This window comes from Bactrocera neohumeralis, chromosome 2, assembly GCF_024586455.1.
Source record: "Bactrocera neohumeralis isolate Rockhampton chromosome 2, APGP_CSIRO_Bneo_wtdbg2-racon-allhic-juicebox.fasta_v2, whole genome shotgun sequence".
Taxonomy (NCBI): Eukaryota; Metazoa; Arthropoda; class Insecta; order Diptera; family Tephritidae; genus Bactrocera; species Bactrocera neohumeralis.
The window spans coordinates 90366358-90382255 of NC_065919.1; the positions used below are offsets into that span (position 1 = coordinate 90366358).

Sequence of the window (15898 nt, forward strand, 5' to 3'; positions counted from 1 at the left end):
TTAGTTTTCCCTGCACAATAATGAATTCATGAAATAGCTTGAGTTTTATGAAAAAACAACATGCCTTCCATTGAGAATATTGAATTAGAAAATAAAGTAAGGAAAAGCGCTTTAATAAAATAAAACGCCCACATTTCAGCTAAGCTTTGTCATTGCCTGCATTTAAACTGTTTATTTTATTGAATTCTTGCATTTTTAGGGAAATCATTGCATTATTACCTTTGATATTTTGTCGATGTTGTAATATATAGTATATGGTATATATGCCGCGAGCTTTTACGAAATATGCAAAAATATGTATTGCTTATACAAGAATGTTTAGATATGCACATGAAAATTTGAAAATTTAATTTTTCCGCCCAGAGAGATTTTGATTTCCTAAAACATATGCAAATACTAGTTTTATGATTTTAATTTTGCGTGAAATTTTGTAATATTTTTGTTAAATCTATTTTTGCCAACAGGAACCTTATTCCTATTACCAGTTTAGGAAATTTCAGGAGTCACATCTGTAGTTCCAAAAAACTGCAACCAAATCACACAAATACTCACACAAATACTCACAAACATATCTAGCGGATTACGCTTTTTACCAATTTTTAAGAGCGCGATAACGGTTGTTAGGCACACATATATTGTTAAAATGCGAGAGCTAGCTGTTATTGGTTTAAATAATCCTGAATTTATGTATTTAAATATTTTACTGTTTCTCGTGTAAATAGAAGAATATGTGTAGATATGTATAAAGCGAAGTGAATGGATATTTGTACATTTGCATGTGTGCAGCTGTACTATGTAGATACATATACAAATATTTATAAATACCGAAAGTATTAATTTCGTTAGTGAAACGAATAGGCAATAAAATGAATTTCTAAATGTTGTTGCAACAGTGGCATTGCGCATCCAAACAAACGGCATGCCAATTAAGGCGCCAGCATATTGCTGTAAATGCAAGCGCTTGCAAACGCCCGTCCTTCGCGGTGGCGTGCGTGGGTCAATACGCCAGCGAAATTTACGCCGTTTGTACAAAAGCTAATTTATTTACTGTTTATTTTGTGGTTCAAAGCGCAACCACTAAGTGATATATATTGCGCGCTGCAACGGTAAAAACGCAAATCTGAATTTTTTACTTTGTTAACATATGTATGTCTATTGTATAATGAAAGCTTAAAAAGTTTGACAAATAACTGTAAACACTATGTATGTGCGGATGCGTTGAAAGCATTTCACATTAAATTAATTAGAATCGAAAGTGACGAAGCCTGGGTAACGGGAGAGTTACCTTGTAAACGCGGTTTGTACAAACTGTTTGTAAGATAACACGGGCTAAGCGCTTACAGTGCTCGTGTATTATGTAAATAAATATATGTATGCCATTGTGTGTGTTAACTGTACATAAGGATGATCAACTTCACAGTTATGGAACTTAAAGCATTCGTAAATGCATACTACTTGAGCATACAGTACTCTTAGTACATATACATATATGTATATCAATGTGAGCTATTGCATTTATATTGTACTAATGTATGTATCTGTATACGTGAGACTAACTTTGCAAATGCTTTAGTTTCAATTATATACAACTCCTAAGCTAAATGAGCCAAGTACATGTATAAAGTGAGAATTATATGTTATATAAATAGGATTATATACTAGAGTAAGCATATATATACATACATACATATTATAGATAAATGCAGTTATATATAATTTTGTATAAATTAATGGGAGTAAATGAAATATTAATTGTTATTTATAACTCAGATCATCTAATAGGACAAGTAGGAAACGTACCACTGTATTTATTATTTGCATGTAATTAGAAGTATACAGTTAGGCGTAAATATTTAAATGAGAAGTAACACAATTATAGCAAAAATAATGAGTTAGCAGGTATAAAATTAATGTTATAAGGAGAAAACAATAAATAAATAAGAAATATATGCGAAAATAAATGTGTTTTAATTCAGAAAATGACGGAAAATTGATAAAAATAGCAGGCGGATCCAGAAAAATATTAATATGAAAGCACGAGGCATAAGAAACCAGTGCCATATAGAACTGGCTTTCTCTACAAAGGTAAGTTGCACAGCAATCAAAGCATATTTTTCGTATTTACGCAAAGAAATAAAAATTAAATGAAAAATAAAACATTAAACAAATTCATGCTGTGTATTTATGTATGTGTGAAAAATAATTACAAAAAATAAATATCCAAAATCTAAGGCACATTCTTTCCACCATCAAATAAATATATGCCTACTCTCAGCACTCTGTTCAGTTTACTGAAAGTTCCCGATAAGATTTGTCTAAACTTTCTGGTAGCTTTTCACAACTTTCCTGCCAGCCAACCGCCCTGCCACTCTACTCCATCCTTGCCGCTCCTCTCGTTTGCAATTCGTGCGCTTGCTGCGCGATTTCTGTGTCAACCCCACTGCACAGCATTTCATCAGCAGGCATTCGCAGTCGGACGAGTTGTCGGCGCGGCCATACTTTTCACTTTATACTTTCCAAAATAAGTTTTCTACGCTTGGCTAAATCCATATCCCATTGGTGTGAATAACTTTCTTACATAATTACTCACGGTCTGCTAATCTTTGAGTTGACATGCTTTATGCACTCGAGACGTCATAATAATACGTTCACTTGTCCAATTGTTACACCCGTCAACGCCGTACGGCGTACTTACATATATACATATGGATCCAGGCATATTTTCCACTCTCTCTCTTTCGAGGTTGTGTGGGAGTGAGTGTGTGCACACAATTACCCTTGGCCAACTGCAGTTCTCGCTGCAGCTCTTTTTTGGCCACAAAAAAAGAGTTTGGAAAATTGTGCAGTCGCAGGTCTTCTTCTGCTGTCATCTATGATTTTGATAACTTTCGCCGAGTTTGCTGAGTAGCTGATAATAACAGTATATATATTAGTAGAAAATGATTTTCGTTTTTTAATCAAGGAATTGTCTGCTCTGTAGTCAAGAATCTTTTTACTTTGAATATGTGGTAAAGTATGGATACCATCTATTTAAGCGAGTCGGCCTAGTGATGTTGTAAGCATTCAAATAAAAAATTAGAAAACCTCATACCATTTCTTCATACCTGTATATAAATATTCATATTGCTGATTTAATAATTTTTGTATATTTTTAACGGTATAGCAAAAATAGGAATAAGACATAGTTTTGATCGAATTTTCAAAACTAATAAATAAATTGTTACTGATTGTTATGTTCCCTTCTTCTTTACTGGTGTAGACACCGCCTACGCCGAGTTTATAACATCCAATTGGAGATTCCAAGCGAAGCCAATTCCAAATTCTCCAATTGGTCTTTCCAACGGAGTGGAGGTATTTCTCTTCCTCTGTTCCCCCCGACGGGTAATTCGTCGAATACTCTCTGAGCTGAAGTGTTTTCATCCATTCGGAAGCCATGTCCTAACCAACGTAGTAGTTGTCTCTTAATTCGCTGAACTATGTCGTATTTCTCATACAGCTCGTTCGTTCGTTGGTATGTTCCGTTGGGCTTGGTAAATTTCGATATGCCTAAGTTATGAACGAAAGTATTTGCTTTAGAATAATTTGCAATTAAGGAAGGAAAGACTTACCTCACCAATGGATATATGAGGCATTTAATCCATATTCATTTTTTCAATGTACCGTTTGCGCAAAGAGAAGAGTAGATTTTTTTTTCTATTTTGGAAACCTGACATTGAATAACATGAGAGTATGAAGTGCAATTGAATCCTGCCGCGAAAGAGATTTATATTTACATGTATTCATTTAACGCCGAGTAGTAAAATTGATATATTTGTGCTCGACCAGAGTTTATATAAAGGAGCGTTTCATATTTAAGAAATAAATTCGCAAAAAACTCTTTTAACCTCCCTCTAGCTCCCTTAAAAGAAGCAAGCATCCACATCAATGAAACAGCTCAATTCCCTTCATGCACCTTCACGATAGAGTTAAAGAAGCCATAGAAACCATATTATATTTTAGAAAACTTCTCTTTGGTTGGTGGCACAGCAAAGTTCCTTCCTTGTTCAAGAAGCCTTACCTATTAAAATAATTCTCTTTGGCTGACGATTGAGATAAAATGCGTATAACGTTTAATGGAAGACATTAACCTAATTTCTATGCAGAAAAATAACTGAGAAAAATTTCCATAAGTATTACATATCTGTAACAGAAAATACAATAGATCAATGTTACCCAATTCGCTCCGATAGAATAATTGAAAACTTTTTTGAAACTGTCATTCCATATTTCTGTATTCCATTGAATACTTCTCGGCGCATTGAAATTTAAAATTTCTCTTGTGTATTCACTTATCTGCGAGTGTATAATTGAATGTATGTCCCTGAAAGATAATGTCCTTGTGGTTATGCTTGCGGATTTAGCAGCTGCCAACATTGCTAGGCGCTTGCTACAACAAAAAATATGTGGAAAGAGCGATAATAAAATATCTTTCAGCGAATCGCATTCTAATTACGCTAAAACGCATTAACACTCACCATCAAATCATCACACACAAACACGCATACATACACACGTACAAACATTAAAAAGGAATCACAACGGGCCACACAGCTTGTCCTAATGCGCGTGAGATGGCTTTTTATGCATTATTGTCCACCAAGAGCACAACAAAAGGTGAGTGCGGTTGCCAAAGGTGAACTCCGATCCGCGACTGATGGTCGACCGCACGCTTTGGTTGGGCCATTCAGCGCGGTTATCGTGCCACAAAACACCATTTAACATTTAAACGCGGCGGTTGCACGAAGCACCCGTCGTCGGTCAGAGCCACTTTGAGCGTAGATTTATGCTGGCACCTTTTTTGTTGCTATTTGGTCTGCGTTTTTGTTGTTTCGCGCCATTATTTTTTGAAAGCAAAAGTTGTGCGGATACCAGAAAAATTACAAGTTTCTAAATAAAAGAAAAAAAAATTCCGTTTTTGTGTGTGTTGCATGTACATCGCAGCGCTTCGTAGCGACACGCTTCTGTTTTTGTTTGCACAGCTTGTTTTTGCATTTAATTTACGCCCAGCCACTGCTGGCTGAGGCCGGCGCTGACCTCACCTCAAAAGTTTTGGCCGTTATGATGCTACGAAATGGCTTTTGCCACAAGTTGAAACGTTTTGTAAAGAGGATTTGCAATCACGGTAATCATGACCATTAGCGAAACCGAACCAACAGGCGCGGCAGTCGCGGAATGAACGCTTCAATGCGGACTTGGGCAGACTCACTCTCGCACTGTCACAACACACACGCGGCGCTGTTTGTAGCTTTGTATGTGCTCTGAGCATTTGCGGGATTTACTGCCACCCGTCGGCGTAATGTGTGGCGCGGTGCGTGTTGGTTACGCAACCCTTTAATTGCGTCATTATTACCATTTCAAAAGTGCGTTAGAATTTCATTTGTCATAATTGTTTTCACTGGTCATCTTATTTCGCCACGTAATTAAGTGGCATGCAAAAATTTAAGGGAAGCTTCGGTATTTCCAAATCCTTAATGTGTTCTTATTTGCATTTCGTTAATTATCAGCAAAATTAATATACACATAAAGACATAAATTTGCATTTAGGTTAACTTGAAAATATATGAAATTTCTAAAACATTTAAGAAGAGAATAATAAAACGTAGGCAAGACGTTAAGGGGTTATATACACTTATTTTCTGAAAACAAAAAATCGTTTTTTCTAAGATGTTTTTTTGCAAAGACTGTATTTTTTTTAAGTAATTAAACACTATTGATACGTTTGTATACATATATGTATTTAAAGTTGTTAAATTAAAATTTTCAGTAAAAAATGTGCAAATTTGTTGACACTACAGCTGTTGTGCCGATACACTTTTTTCTTTGCGGTGAGCATGATAAGTAGTTGATGGTTCATCTGCAATCAAATAAAAGAAAAGTTTTCTTTAGTTTATATCATAACGCCATAGTTGAACGCATGATTTTCAAGTGGTGATGATTTTACTGAAAAGATGAAAAGATCGATTTTTGTAGGTTTAAAAATTCAGTTTTTCATTCCCAAAAAAACTCTTGTTTCAAATAAAAAAATGTTCGTTCAAGTATGAGATATTGTAGCTTTCAAGTTCCCAGTAAAAAATTAAATCGATAGGTCACATGGTTCTTGAGAAAACTTCTTCATCGCAACGGTACTTTTTAAAAAACATCAATTTGAGATAATCGCGAACGAGCGGTCGGCACGAACTCGGTGGCACATAGAAGAAGCGGACGGTTGACAGCTGTAACTTTAGTTCCAGTGCTCAGATCTTTATAAAATTTAGAATAGAATGCAATAAAAAAATATCGATTTTTCCCACCCACACAAGTGTATACAACCCCTAAACTAGGATACTGAGAATAGTACAAAGAGTTTATTGGTCGTCAAGCGAGGCCTTTACTTAAAAAATACATGTTCAATAACTAGTAAGGGTCATTCTTCATGCTAATCAAGACAAAAAACAATAGTTTGTCTTAAGTGAACACAGTTGTCTACCCCACTCTTGAAGATACCATACTTCCTTGTATTTTTAATGCCACATTTGTTTATCAAATTGGCCTCCCTTATACCTATTCTTGTAGGTTTTAATTTCACTCCTGAAATCTTCAATAAGCTTCACAATCCTCTCTGCCAGCATATTGAGTTCTTCGCTAATTAAGCTCGAACTGACATCACACTTTTATATCTCGAATTCCTTACAAGAGTAGAAGTCAAAGTCGAGTCCAGCAACTAATAAATGGTGCAACCCTGGTGCAGTTTCTTTTTCTGGCACCAAGAAACGAACCATATACCGAAGAATAAAACACATTACTACTAATTGTCTTCACTTTTCTGTACTAATAGAAATTATTCATAATATTTTACTAGTTCCATGTTTTGCATTTATAAGTAACACTACCTGAGATCACACCTCCCAGAGGAATTTTTGTAAAACATTTCCCGGCAAATATGATTTTTCTTCGTTATATCATCACGTGAACCTCTAAGAATCAAACAAACCAATTATGCCTGCCAACTTCCAGCACGGACACTCATGAACAACACCTTCAAGGCAAATAAAATGGCAACAAGAACTTAAAATAGAAAGGCTCATAAAATCGCTCCTAATCAAATAGTTATTACCCGATCAAATTATTGTGTATTCGCAACTGTGTATGTGTGTGCATACGATGTACAAGTGTATAGAGAGCAAAGTTCGCTGGCGTGGCAGGATGTGCCTATTATTCACATGCAACATATGCAGGTTCATATATACCAAAGGCGTGCGCGGTTGCGGGGCCAGTCATGCAACACTGATACGCCTGTGCTTGCTATTTCACTGCCAAACCTATAAATGGAACGGTTTATTGGCGAGCTTTTCGCTATTTGTAGCTTCGTGGCATGAACTCAAGCAACTGTGTACTTAAGCAAGCGGTTGCTGGTGTAAGTGAATTGTGGCGCATGTCATAAAATATAATTTCCAATTGTTTTTGCCGCTGCCAGGTCTTTATTGTGGCAACACTTGTCGGCTGCCTTCTCATCGAATGCTTCCGCAACTCTTTCGACCCACACAGTTACGTCAACAGTTATGTTTGTATGCACATAGGCATCCGTGTGTGAGTAAATTGGAATGCATGACGCCTCATATTGTCAGCTTTCATTAAAAGTCATGTATGCTCGCGTGAAGCAATTATTCTTGCGCCTATTACTTGAGGTATATTGCCGTTACTTTCAATCCGTCAATAGTCCGTCAACGCTAGCTCATACGGTGTGGGTCAGCATTCGTTCCACGCTGTTCATGAAGCTCTATAGTTTTGCTCATGCCTTTTTTCGAAAATAACCATTAATGAAGGCATTTAAAAGTGCTATGGGAAGTTTAAATTGAAAAAAATGAATACCCACGAGAAAAGTGGTTAATACAACCAGACATTATTTAAGAATATATATATTTGGCTTGTTGAAACTCTAACTCTTGAAATTTCCTAATTTCTTAGATAAGCGAAGAAAAGATTAATTCCTTTCCGATTTTTATGAAATTTGTAATCAATATCTCAACTGAAATAGTAATCCTTAAAAAAAAATCCACTTTTATGGTGATTTTAGAAGGCCCGGATTAAGCTTACGGGGGCTTCGGCGCCGAGATATGTACGTATGTAGGGCCTTTTTGGGGGCTAGGATTATATTCAATTCATTGAGAAATTACTCATTAATTATACAATTAGATGGCTCATTTAATTAGTTAAACAGTAACCAATACTTTTACATATCTGTATATTTTTTTCTTTTATTTCATCATATTACACCTCAGTTGATTCGTTTTCTCCATTCTTGTAGAGGTTTGCAATTTTTTTGAGATAAAAAGGAAATGTTTTAAAGTTTCTTCCACATATAAAAATATCTGGACTGTACTCCCACCAACAGTACTTAAGTATATTGATATGATTGTTCGATTCATGTCTCTCTCTAGTCTCATTTTCTACTAGTTGTACTTATGACGTCATCATATAAAAGGACTAGTTGCTTATATAGGAAAAGTCACTCGGCAAACCAGTTAGCTTTGTGATACACGCCGCTGGTAAAGTTTTAAAATAACTGTCGAAGTAAGTGTGAGTAACTGCCAACCGAGTCTACTGTGGTGTGCGAGTAATTCCTGATAGACAAACGGAATCATATCGCCATCAACAATTAAGTGCGAAATTCTGCGCAACAGACGAGTGCGTCAAAGTGAAACATTGATAAATACTTCGAAATATAGCTGAAAAACACACTCACTCACACTTTGCCGGCGTTCGGTAACGGCAATTCAGAAGCAAAAGCATTTATACTCGAGCATACAGGTGCACCAGCTCATAGCTCTGCTCACAAGTCTATACATTTGTGAATAAAGTCAACGAAGCATTCATGCGTGCCTGCCTGCAGCTGCCTCTTCACCGTTTCTTCCAACCGCCGACTACTGGATTGCCATTTCAGCTCGGCTCCAGCTTCGGGCGACCTGTGCGCCTGTGCGGCTGCTTGACGTCGCATTGTCCCTGTATGAAACGGCGTGCGTGCACTTTTAAATATGTTGCATGCCACGTTACGCACACACACACAAGCACGCATATTCATTCGTCTGTTTATAGCTTCTAATATGCATATGTTTACAACAACATTCCGAACTTGGCATATACGAGTAGTGCAATAACTTGGTGCACCCATGAAGTGGCATGAATACGTCAACTAATAACTTGCCACAACGCCATTGCACAAGTACCCAGCAGACCTTGCATAGCGAGCAGAAAGTTAGTAGTAAAAGAATTGTACCATACCTTGCCACCCCCCACCACTAACGATCTCGTAATGTGGTGGGTGTGGCAAACGAGTATGTCATAATTTTTCAAAAAATGAGGGAGAAAAAATGTCTAACCAAATTCCATAACTTCATGTAAACGCAATAACCACCGCACATTCATACTGTTGCAATTTGTGCGCTTTCATACCAGGTACTAGCTGCAACGCAACGCAATGCAATGAAAGTTAATGTGCCACAGGGAATGTGAGTGCCCGGGGTTGTGCGAGCGATGTTGTCACATAGTTTGGCGTGATTTTTAGTGTTTCCACTTTGCCAACGGTTCAATGGGCATGTGAACAGTGATTCATTCTGCACTTCCGCGAGCTATGAAATTTTTAAGTACTACTTAAACCGTTACTGCAGTCGAACTCTACAACGGTATTAGCTGAGAAATCATTGCGTTGTGTTTCTGACTAAATTAAGCATGGTATCGTGGATTTATATAGTTTCTCGAGCCATTTAATAAGAGTATCGTGTTAAGGAAAACTCAACCCGGAACCGTGGTCACGATAGTGGAGCAACTGAATCGGTCTTTGCTGTTCTCTCTTTATGCCACCGAATCAAAAATTATTCAGTAAAAACTAAGTTCTGAAAGGGAATCGAATTGGTTATTAGAGAATGCAAAGGATTCTAGAAGTCTTTACCCTCCCTATCTGTGGAAGACATATGTACATATGTAGCTATGATGCACTTAGACCCATAAATCCTAAAATAGTAGTACAGTGACTACTTTATGCGAAGCTCCATTACTACTTCAGCGAAATCGCTTTTTCCTCCGTTTTATGTTAACTGCTTGAATCAGTTCACGGTGCATTCTGAATAATCATGTTATTTATTACACAAGTGGCATGTAAGAGTGTGGAGGAATGCGGTTCCCCTGCGCATATGTGTGTACGGTTGTGGCACAGCACCGTCAACTAAATAATAACTCAATTATAATTTGAAATTTTCAGGAATGCAATCGCAACTGCGCTAAAATATATGCAATTTCCAGAAACATATGTACTTGTGGCATAAGCACTGCTCTTGGTGTGTGACACACGTGAATGTTAGTTTTCATATTTTACGGTCGGTGTGTAAATAAACAGACTGCGCTTGCACTCAGCTTCGTCACTACTTAGTGTGAGTTAGAAAATTATACGCAAATACGAGCATGTGCAGTTTCGCATTGGTGTGTGTGTGTGTGTGTGTGTGTGTGTTTGCAATCGTTTGTGGAAGGTGTAAAGTCACATCGCGTGTTATATCCGCACTAACGTCTATGGAAATGCATCGCTGGGGCCACGGTTGGAATTTGTACAAATGACTTGATTGTAGCAATCATTTGCCAGTTTTGTCAGAAATTGTAATAACAAGAAATTGAAGAGATTGTCAAGCAAATGCATCGGGGCAAATATGTTACCCGGAAAGCAGTATTTAGAGTTGATTGGAAAATAATGTTTTGGAATGAATTGAATTATAATTAACTAAAAGCCTTTATACTACAGTTATGTTTATATTTTTTTGGAGAAAATCAGTTACTTTTCATATCCTTGTAAACTCACCGTAAAAGTAGTTTAGTTCGAATAATAGTACCAAATTGTAAAAAACGCTCAAGTAAAAATTAGTTTCGTTAAAATACTTAGGAAATTTCCATAATTTGTCACTATTATCTTTAGATATTATAGGCGTGGTCACTTTATGATAAAGTAATCTCTATAGTGTGACTATCTCTCTGAATTACTAAAGCGCAGTATGTAAATAATGAAATGAGAGCCGCAACGCAAGGCAGATCAGTAGAGACTGCACTTCATACACGGATATTTAATATCGAAAGGGCTCTTGAATATAAGGAATTTGCTCTTGGAGTATTTCTGGACATTTCTGTAGCATTTAACAATGTCTATACGGAATCTATCCTAATAGTGGTCTTGATCCTACTATACAACGATAGTTCAGAAGCCTCCTGATCTCTAGAAGGATATGAGCAGAATGGAACGATGCTAGAATGACCAAGGAATTATGTGGAGGTGCTCCGTAAGGTGAAGTGGTATCTCCGCTTCTGTGGACATTAGTGGTGAATAAACTGCTACGAAGCTTGGACGGGAAAACCCATAAGTTAGTAGTATATGCGGACGACATTGCCATCTTAATAACAGGTAGGTGTCTATAGACCATTAGTAGTACTATGACCACCACTCTCAATACAATCCAGAATTGGGCATGGCAAGCAGGTTTCGGGTTGAACCCGGAGAAAACGGATCTGCTTGCTTTCACAAGAAAGCTCAAAGTTCTATACATAGATCTCTATGTCTCTAGACCGCAACAAGTACCTTAGACCTAGTAACTGATCACCATCAAGTATCGCAAAGGACCGAAAGTGGTCTATGCATGGCTCATTGACCGAACAGACTAACCTAACCTTACTTTGGTTTAATTTTTCATCTAAAATTATATTTCCATACTTGATTACATTTCTCCCACGTCAATTTAATCTATATTTTGCAGTCAACGTATATGTATGTAAATAAATGCCAAACCTAAAAGCCCAATTATTCCATTAGAATATTAATGGTTGATTATGATATGTCTTAGCTGTTCAGAATACGCAATTATGTTTACAAAAATGTTGATAAATAAAGTATCAAAGTTAATAAAAGTAATTAACGTTTTTTTTTAATTCATTTTTCCCCATGTCTTTTACATAAATTTTGTCATAACATTGTCAATAAATTATAAAAATTACGAATCTAGTAGCGACGATAGCCAGGCGTTTTGTGAAAATTAAAAAAAAAAAAAAAACTGAGCAAATCGGATGACTAGTTCGACCGGAATCATGTCCGCCATTTTAAAAAAGTGTGTTTTGAGAAAAACGCGTTTAAAGTGCAAGGTGTGCATTTCGAGCACTTCGAACGTCGAGTGGTATTATTATTTTTCAGCCTTTTTCGAAACCTTCCAATGGTAAAGTGGGTTTCTACATTAATTCTTATTATTAGGGAACAGAAAATGCAAAAAGAAAATTTGAAAAAAGATTACCCTACTGACCCCTTAAGGGGGTATTCTAGTTCATATATTTGCTCTTAGATATACTTGAGGGTAAGATAACGTGTCAAAGTTTTTGAGATCCTCAATTCCTCAGCTGTCGGTTTTCGATGATTTTTACTTTTTTTTTATTTTTCCTTATATCTTTGTTATGTTAATAAATAACTAATAAAAAATATTTAGTAAAAATATTAATTGCCTTTGTTAAGACACTTCAAAAGTTACCTGAAGTTCATTCCTCTAGACTAGACTTAGCCTGATTTTTTACTAAAATTAATATGGAAAATGGTTCATGATTTATATAGTCTTCAAACTGCTCCTTGCCCCCTTTGGAAATATATTTACAATGCTTTAAACCTTTAATCTAATGAACGGAACTAAAATTCTCCTGAAGCTTCTGTGAGTGTCCCAAGTATATTGGTTTCATATCAAAGCTTCTTTATTGTTATGGACATGGCAGTTATAAATGCTTGTATGTACGTACTGTAATTTAGTGAAGATGCTCATGTAAACATGTTGCAATCTACACTCACACACACATGTGTATGTAGCGGATTGCGCACTTGACAAAGAGACGTGCCACCCAAACTACATGACCATTTTTGGCATTTTCCTTAGCCTTCATTACCGCATGCATTACTTCCAGTGTATTTTATATTGGCACAAGTAGTGAAGTATACTTTTAGGAGCTGTACTAAAATGTTTCTTACGAGACGCACTAGGAAAGGTCGTAAGCGCGCACAGTTGCCCCACACACAACCTGTGCGTATGTATCCCCTCAATGTCAGGAACATATTTTTGTCTGCGAAATTGTGTGTGTGTTTTGGTGTGTGAGTGTGTTAGCGCATATATGTATGTAGGTACATGTTTGTGTCCGGCATTGGCTCTCGCCGCGTACGTTATTGCATTTCGGTAGCACGTTTTCTTGATGTTTATGAGCTCCAACACACGCCGAGTGCTTAGTTGACGTTTATGCACTCATAGGATGTGCTCTCGTGCTTCGGACGTTTTTTCTTCGGAGCAGTTAGTTTTTTACCGCCTTGTCCTTGTTGTTTAGTACTAAAAGGCATTTTCTTTTGGTTTATTCTACTTGCCTTTTTTCGCTCTTTGCCGAGTTCATAAAAATAGGACTTTATGTGTTGCGTTGGTCAGTTGGTCATGTCGTAGTCCCAGTGTAGCGAATGCTTGTAATTGAATTTATTTTTTACCTAAACCCACGTAACCTTCACCAGCGTGTTTACAAGCATGTAAACGCATAACACGGCATAGCAATGTCTTTGCCATTCGTGTGTAAAGGGAGCATCTCACACCGAATGTTTATACGTTTTGCAAATCATAAAAAGGAAGTTTTATTTGCAGCTCGCAATTAGAAGCGGCAACGCTATTCAAACTATAATGGATTTTGCTTGTAAAACCTCAAACGGTAGCACACTCCTGAGCATTATCGACTGTTAAGATAAGTAGTATATTCAAATAAGTTTGGGCTTTTTGACTTTGGCTTCAAATTGAGCTTAACTATGTACATAGAGAATCGGACCTTTCATAAACGAAGTGAATTATTGATATTTGGATTCTTAAGTCCAAGTGGAAATCTATAGTGAAAATAACATTCTTATAAAGGATTTAACAATTCAGTTTTGAAGACTGCTGACTTTTACGGAATCTGAGCAACTTTGTCTCAGAACTCATTACACAGAACAACAACAACAATTTATTTCAATTAATTTGTTCAGTCAACCTAAAATCATTTAATTCATCAAAGAGGTTTTCCAGTTAACTATATAAATATACAGTTATGCAAACCATTTGGAAGGATTTGAATTGGACAATCGTTTTGGAATTCAAATTGCACATTTAAAATACAAAATTATGTCTTCTGTCTTTTAGAGTAAATTTACTACGAACACGGCAATTAAAATAAATAAGATTAAATCATAAAGAATACCAAACAAAAATGCTTTGGCTCAAATCCGAGACACAGGAAATACCGTACAGTTAACCAACATGTGTGTGAGTTTGCGTTGTAACAAGAATTGGTGCTCAGCTGTGGTGCGGTTAAAATGAGAAACTTTTGAGTAAAAGTTGCAAAAACGAAACTACACGACTACGCCTGAAAATACACACGTAAAGACGTCACATTGTGCAACAATTTCATCGCACCCCTCCTGTCTTCTGGTCCTTTTTTCATTCATCTTATTTCCCATTCGCACCCCTCAGTTGCCACTTTTCGGCAAATCAATGGCTACTTGGCTGACGGTCGGGCGCTGTATAAAAGTGGACGTAAAACGCGCTACGATCGAGCAAATAAAGAATAAAAGGGAGACAAGAAAGACAAGGAAGGAAGCAACTACGTTTGTACGTTGTTTACTTCGCTGGTTGCATGCTACCAAGAAGCAACAATGGCAATTTTATGCATGTTGCCAATTCTTAATAAAGAAGCAGTGAAGGCTCCATAGTAAAAAAAAATAAATGTATACAAAAACAGCAATGAAGCCACACGCCAACAATAACCTTCAAGAGGCGGAAATATAAAATAACGATCGTAAAAATGAAAATTGCATTTTATGTTGTTGTTACTCCGCAATGGCTATATTACGAGTAACTCGCGTTGCTCCTGCAAATATTGCCATACTTACACATGCGCTGTTATCAGTAGTTCATTCCACTCAGACACAGCGAGTGAAGAGATCATAACGTGAATCGGTTCGACTTGGGTTAGCCGCAGCAATCCTTTAATAAAATGCTTAGCGTAGTCTACACACAATAATATGCGAAGAGCCTTTAGGATAGGTTCTAAAATCATTAATTCGCTTCCCTATGGTACTCTCTTTTTAATCTACCGCTAAACAAGAGATATGGAGAGGGATTTGGAGTTATTATAGCATACTTTTAGGCTACCAGGCATATTTTGTACCAACTGGTTACCGTTGACTGCATTTGAACTAGTTCTAAAACCTAGGCCTTCAAAATCAGATTTATATTTGAGGGTGGCTACTTATCGACATGCATTCACAAACAGATTTGAATACGCGCGCGTGTTCATAAAGGTGCAGAACTTATCAAGCGCGCTGTTTATCATGCGTATAAGCTACAACGGCACATGCACACGCGTCCACGCCAATATTTGCTTATTTATAAGTAAAAGTGCACACACGGAATGCGGCATTAGCATCAGCCAGGCATAACTCGCCGCAAAGTATGCAAATTTTTATTTGCATGGGTATGCAAATTGCCACACCACACCAGCCCTCCCCACTCCGCCCACCAACAGCAGTCTCGTGCTCTCGTTGCAGCTCTCACGAGCTATAAAGCTGCTATGTATAGTTTTTGCTGCGTTTTAATGGAAAACAAAGTTGCGCCAATTTTGAAAACAAATTTCAATATCATTTCATGCTCGTTATGTACATCCACACACATACTTAACACACTCACACTTGCAGCGGGTACTTGTGCGCGTGGGCATATTTGTATAAAAGCCCGAGGCAAAAAATTTCACTTGTGGAAATTGAAATTGTTACTTTCCTACCTGCCAGTCATGCATGCATACATCATGATGTACG

The 15898-nt window shown here is 36.9% G+C and overlaps 1 protein-coding gene and 1 long non-coding RNA gene across 2 annotated transcripts in view; one reads left to right on the forward strand and one right to left on the reverse strand.

The window, feature by feature from the left end:
* Positions 1-1955, forward strand: part of LOC126767718 (uncharacterized) — a 125872-nt gene extending 123917 nt beyond the window's left edge. The window contains exon 18 of the mRNA XM_050485266.1: positions 465-1955. Within this exon, the coding sequence (XP_050341223.1) occupies positions 465-515 (51 nt within the window). The 3' untranslated portion in view covers positions 516-1955. The remainder of the gene's footprint in view (positions 1-464) is intronic.
* Positions 1956-5753: 3798 nt separating this feature from the next.
* On the reverse strand, positions 5754-7321 carry LOC126767722 (uncharacterized). The gene is made up of 2 exons (XR_007669153.1): positions 6909-7321; positions 5754-5893 (listed from the first exon to the last, which is right to left on the reverse strand). It is a non-coding gene; the product is annotated as an uncharacterized LOC126767722 (long non-coding RNA).
* Between the last annotated feature and the right edge of the window lie 8577 nt (positions 7322-15898).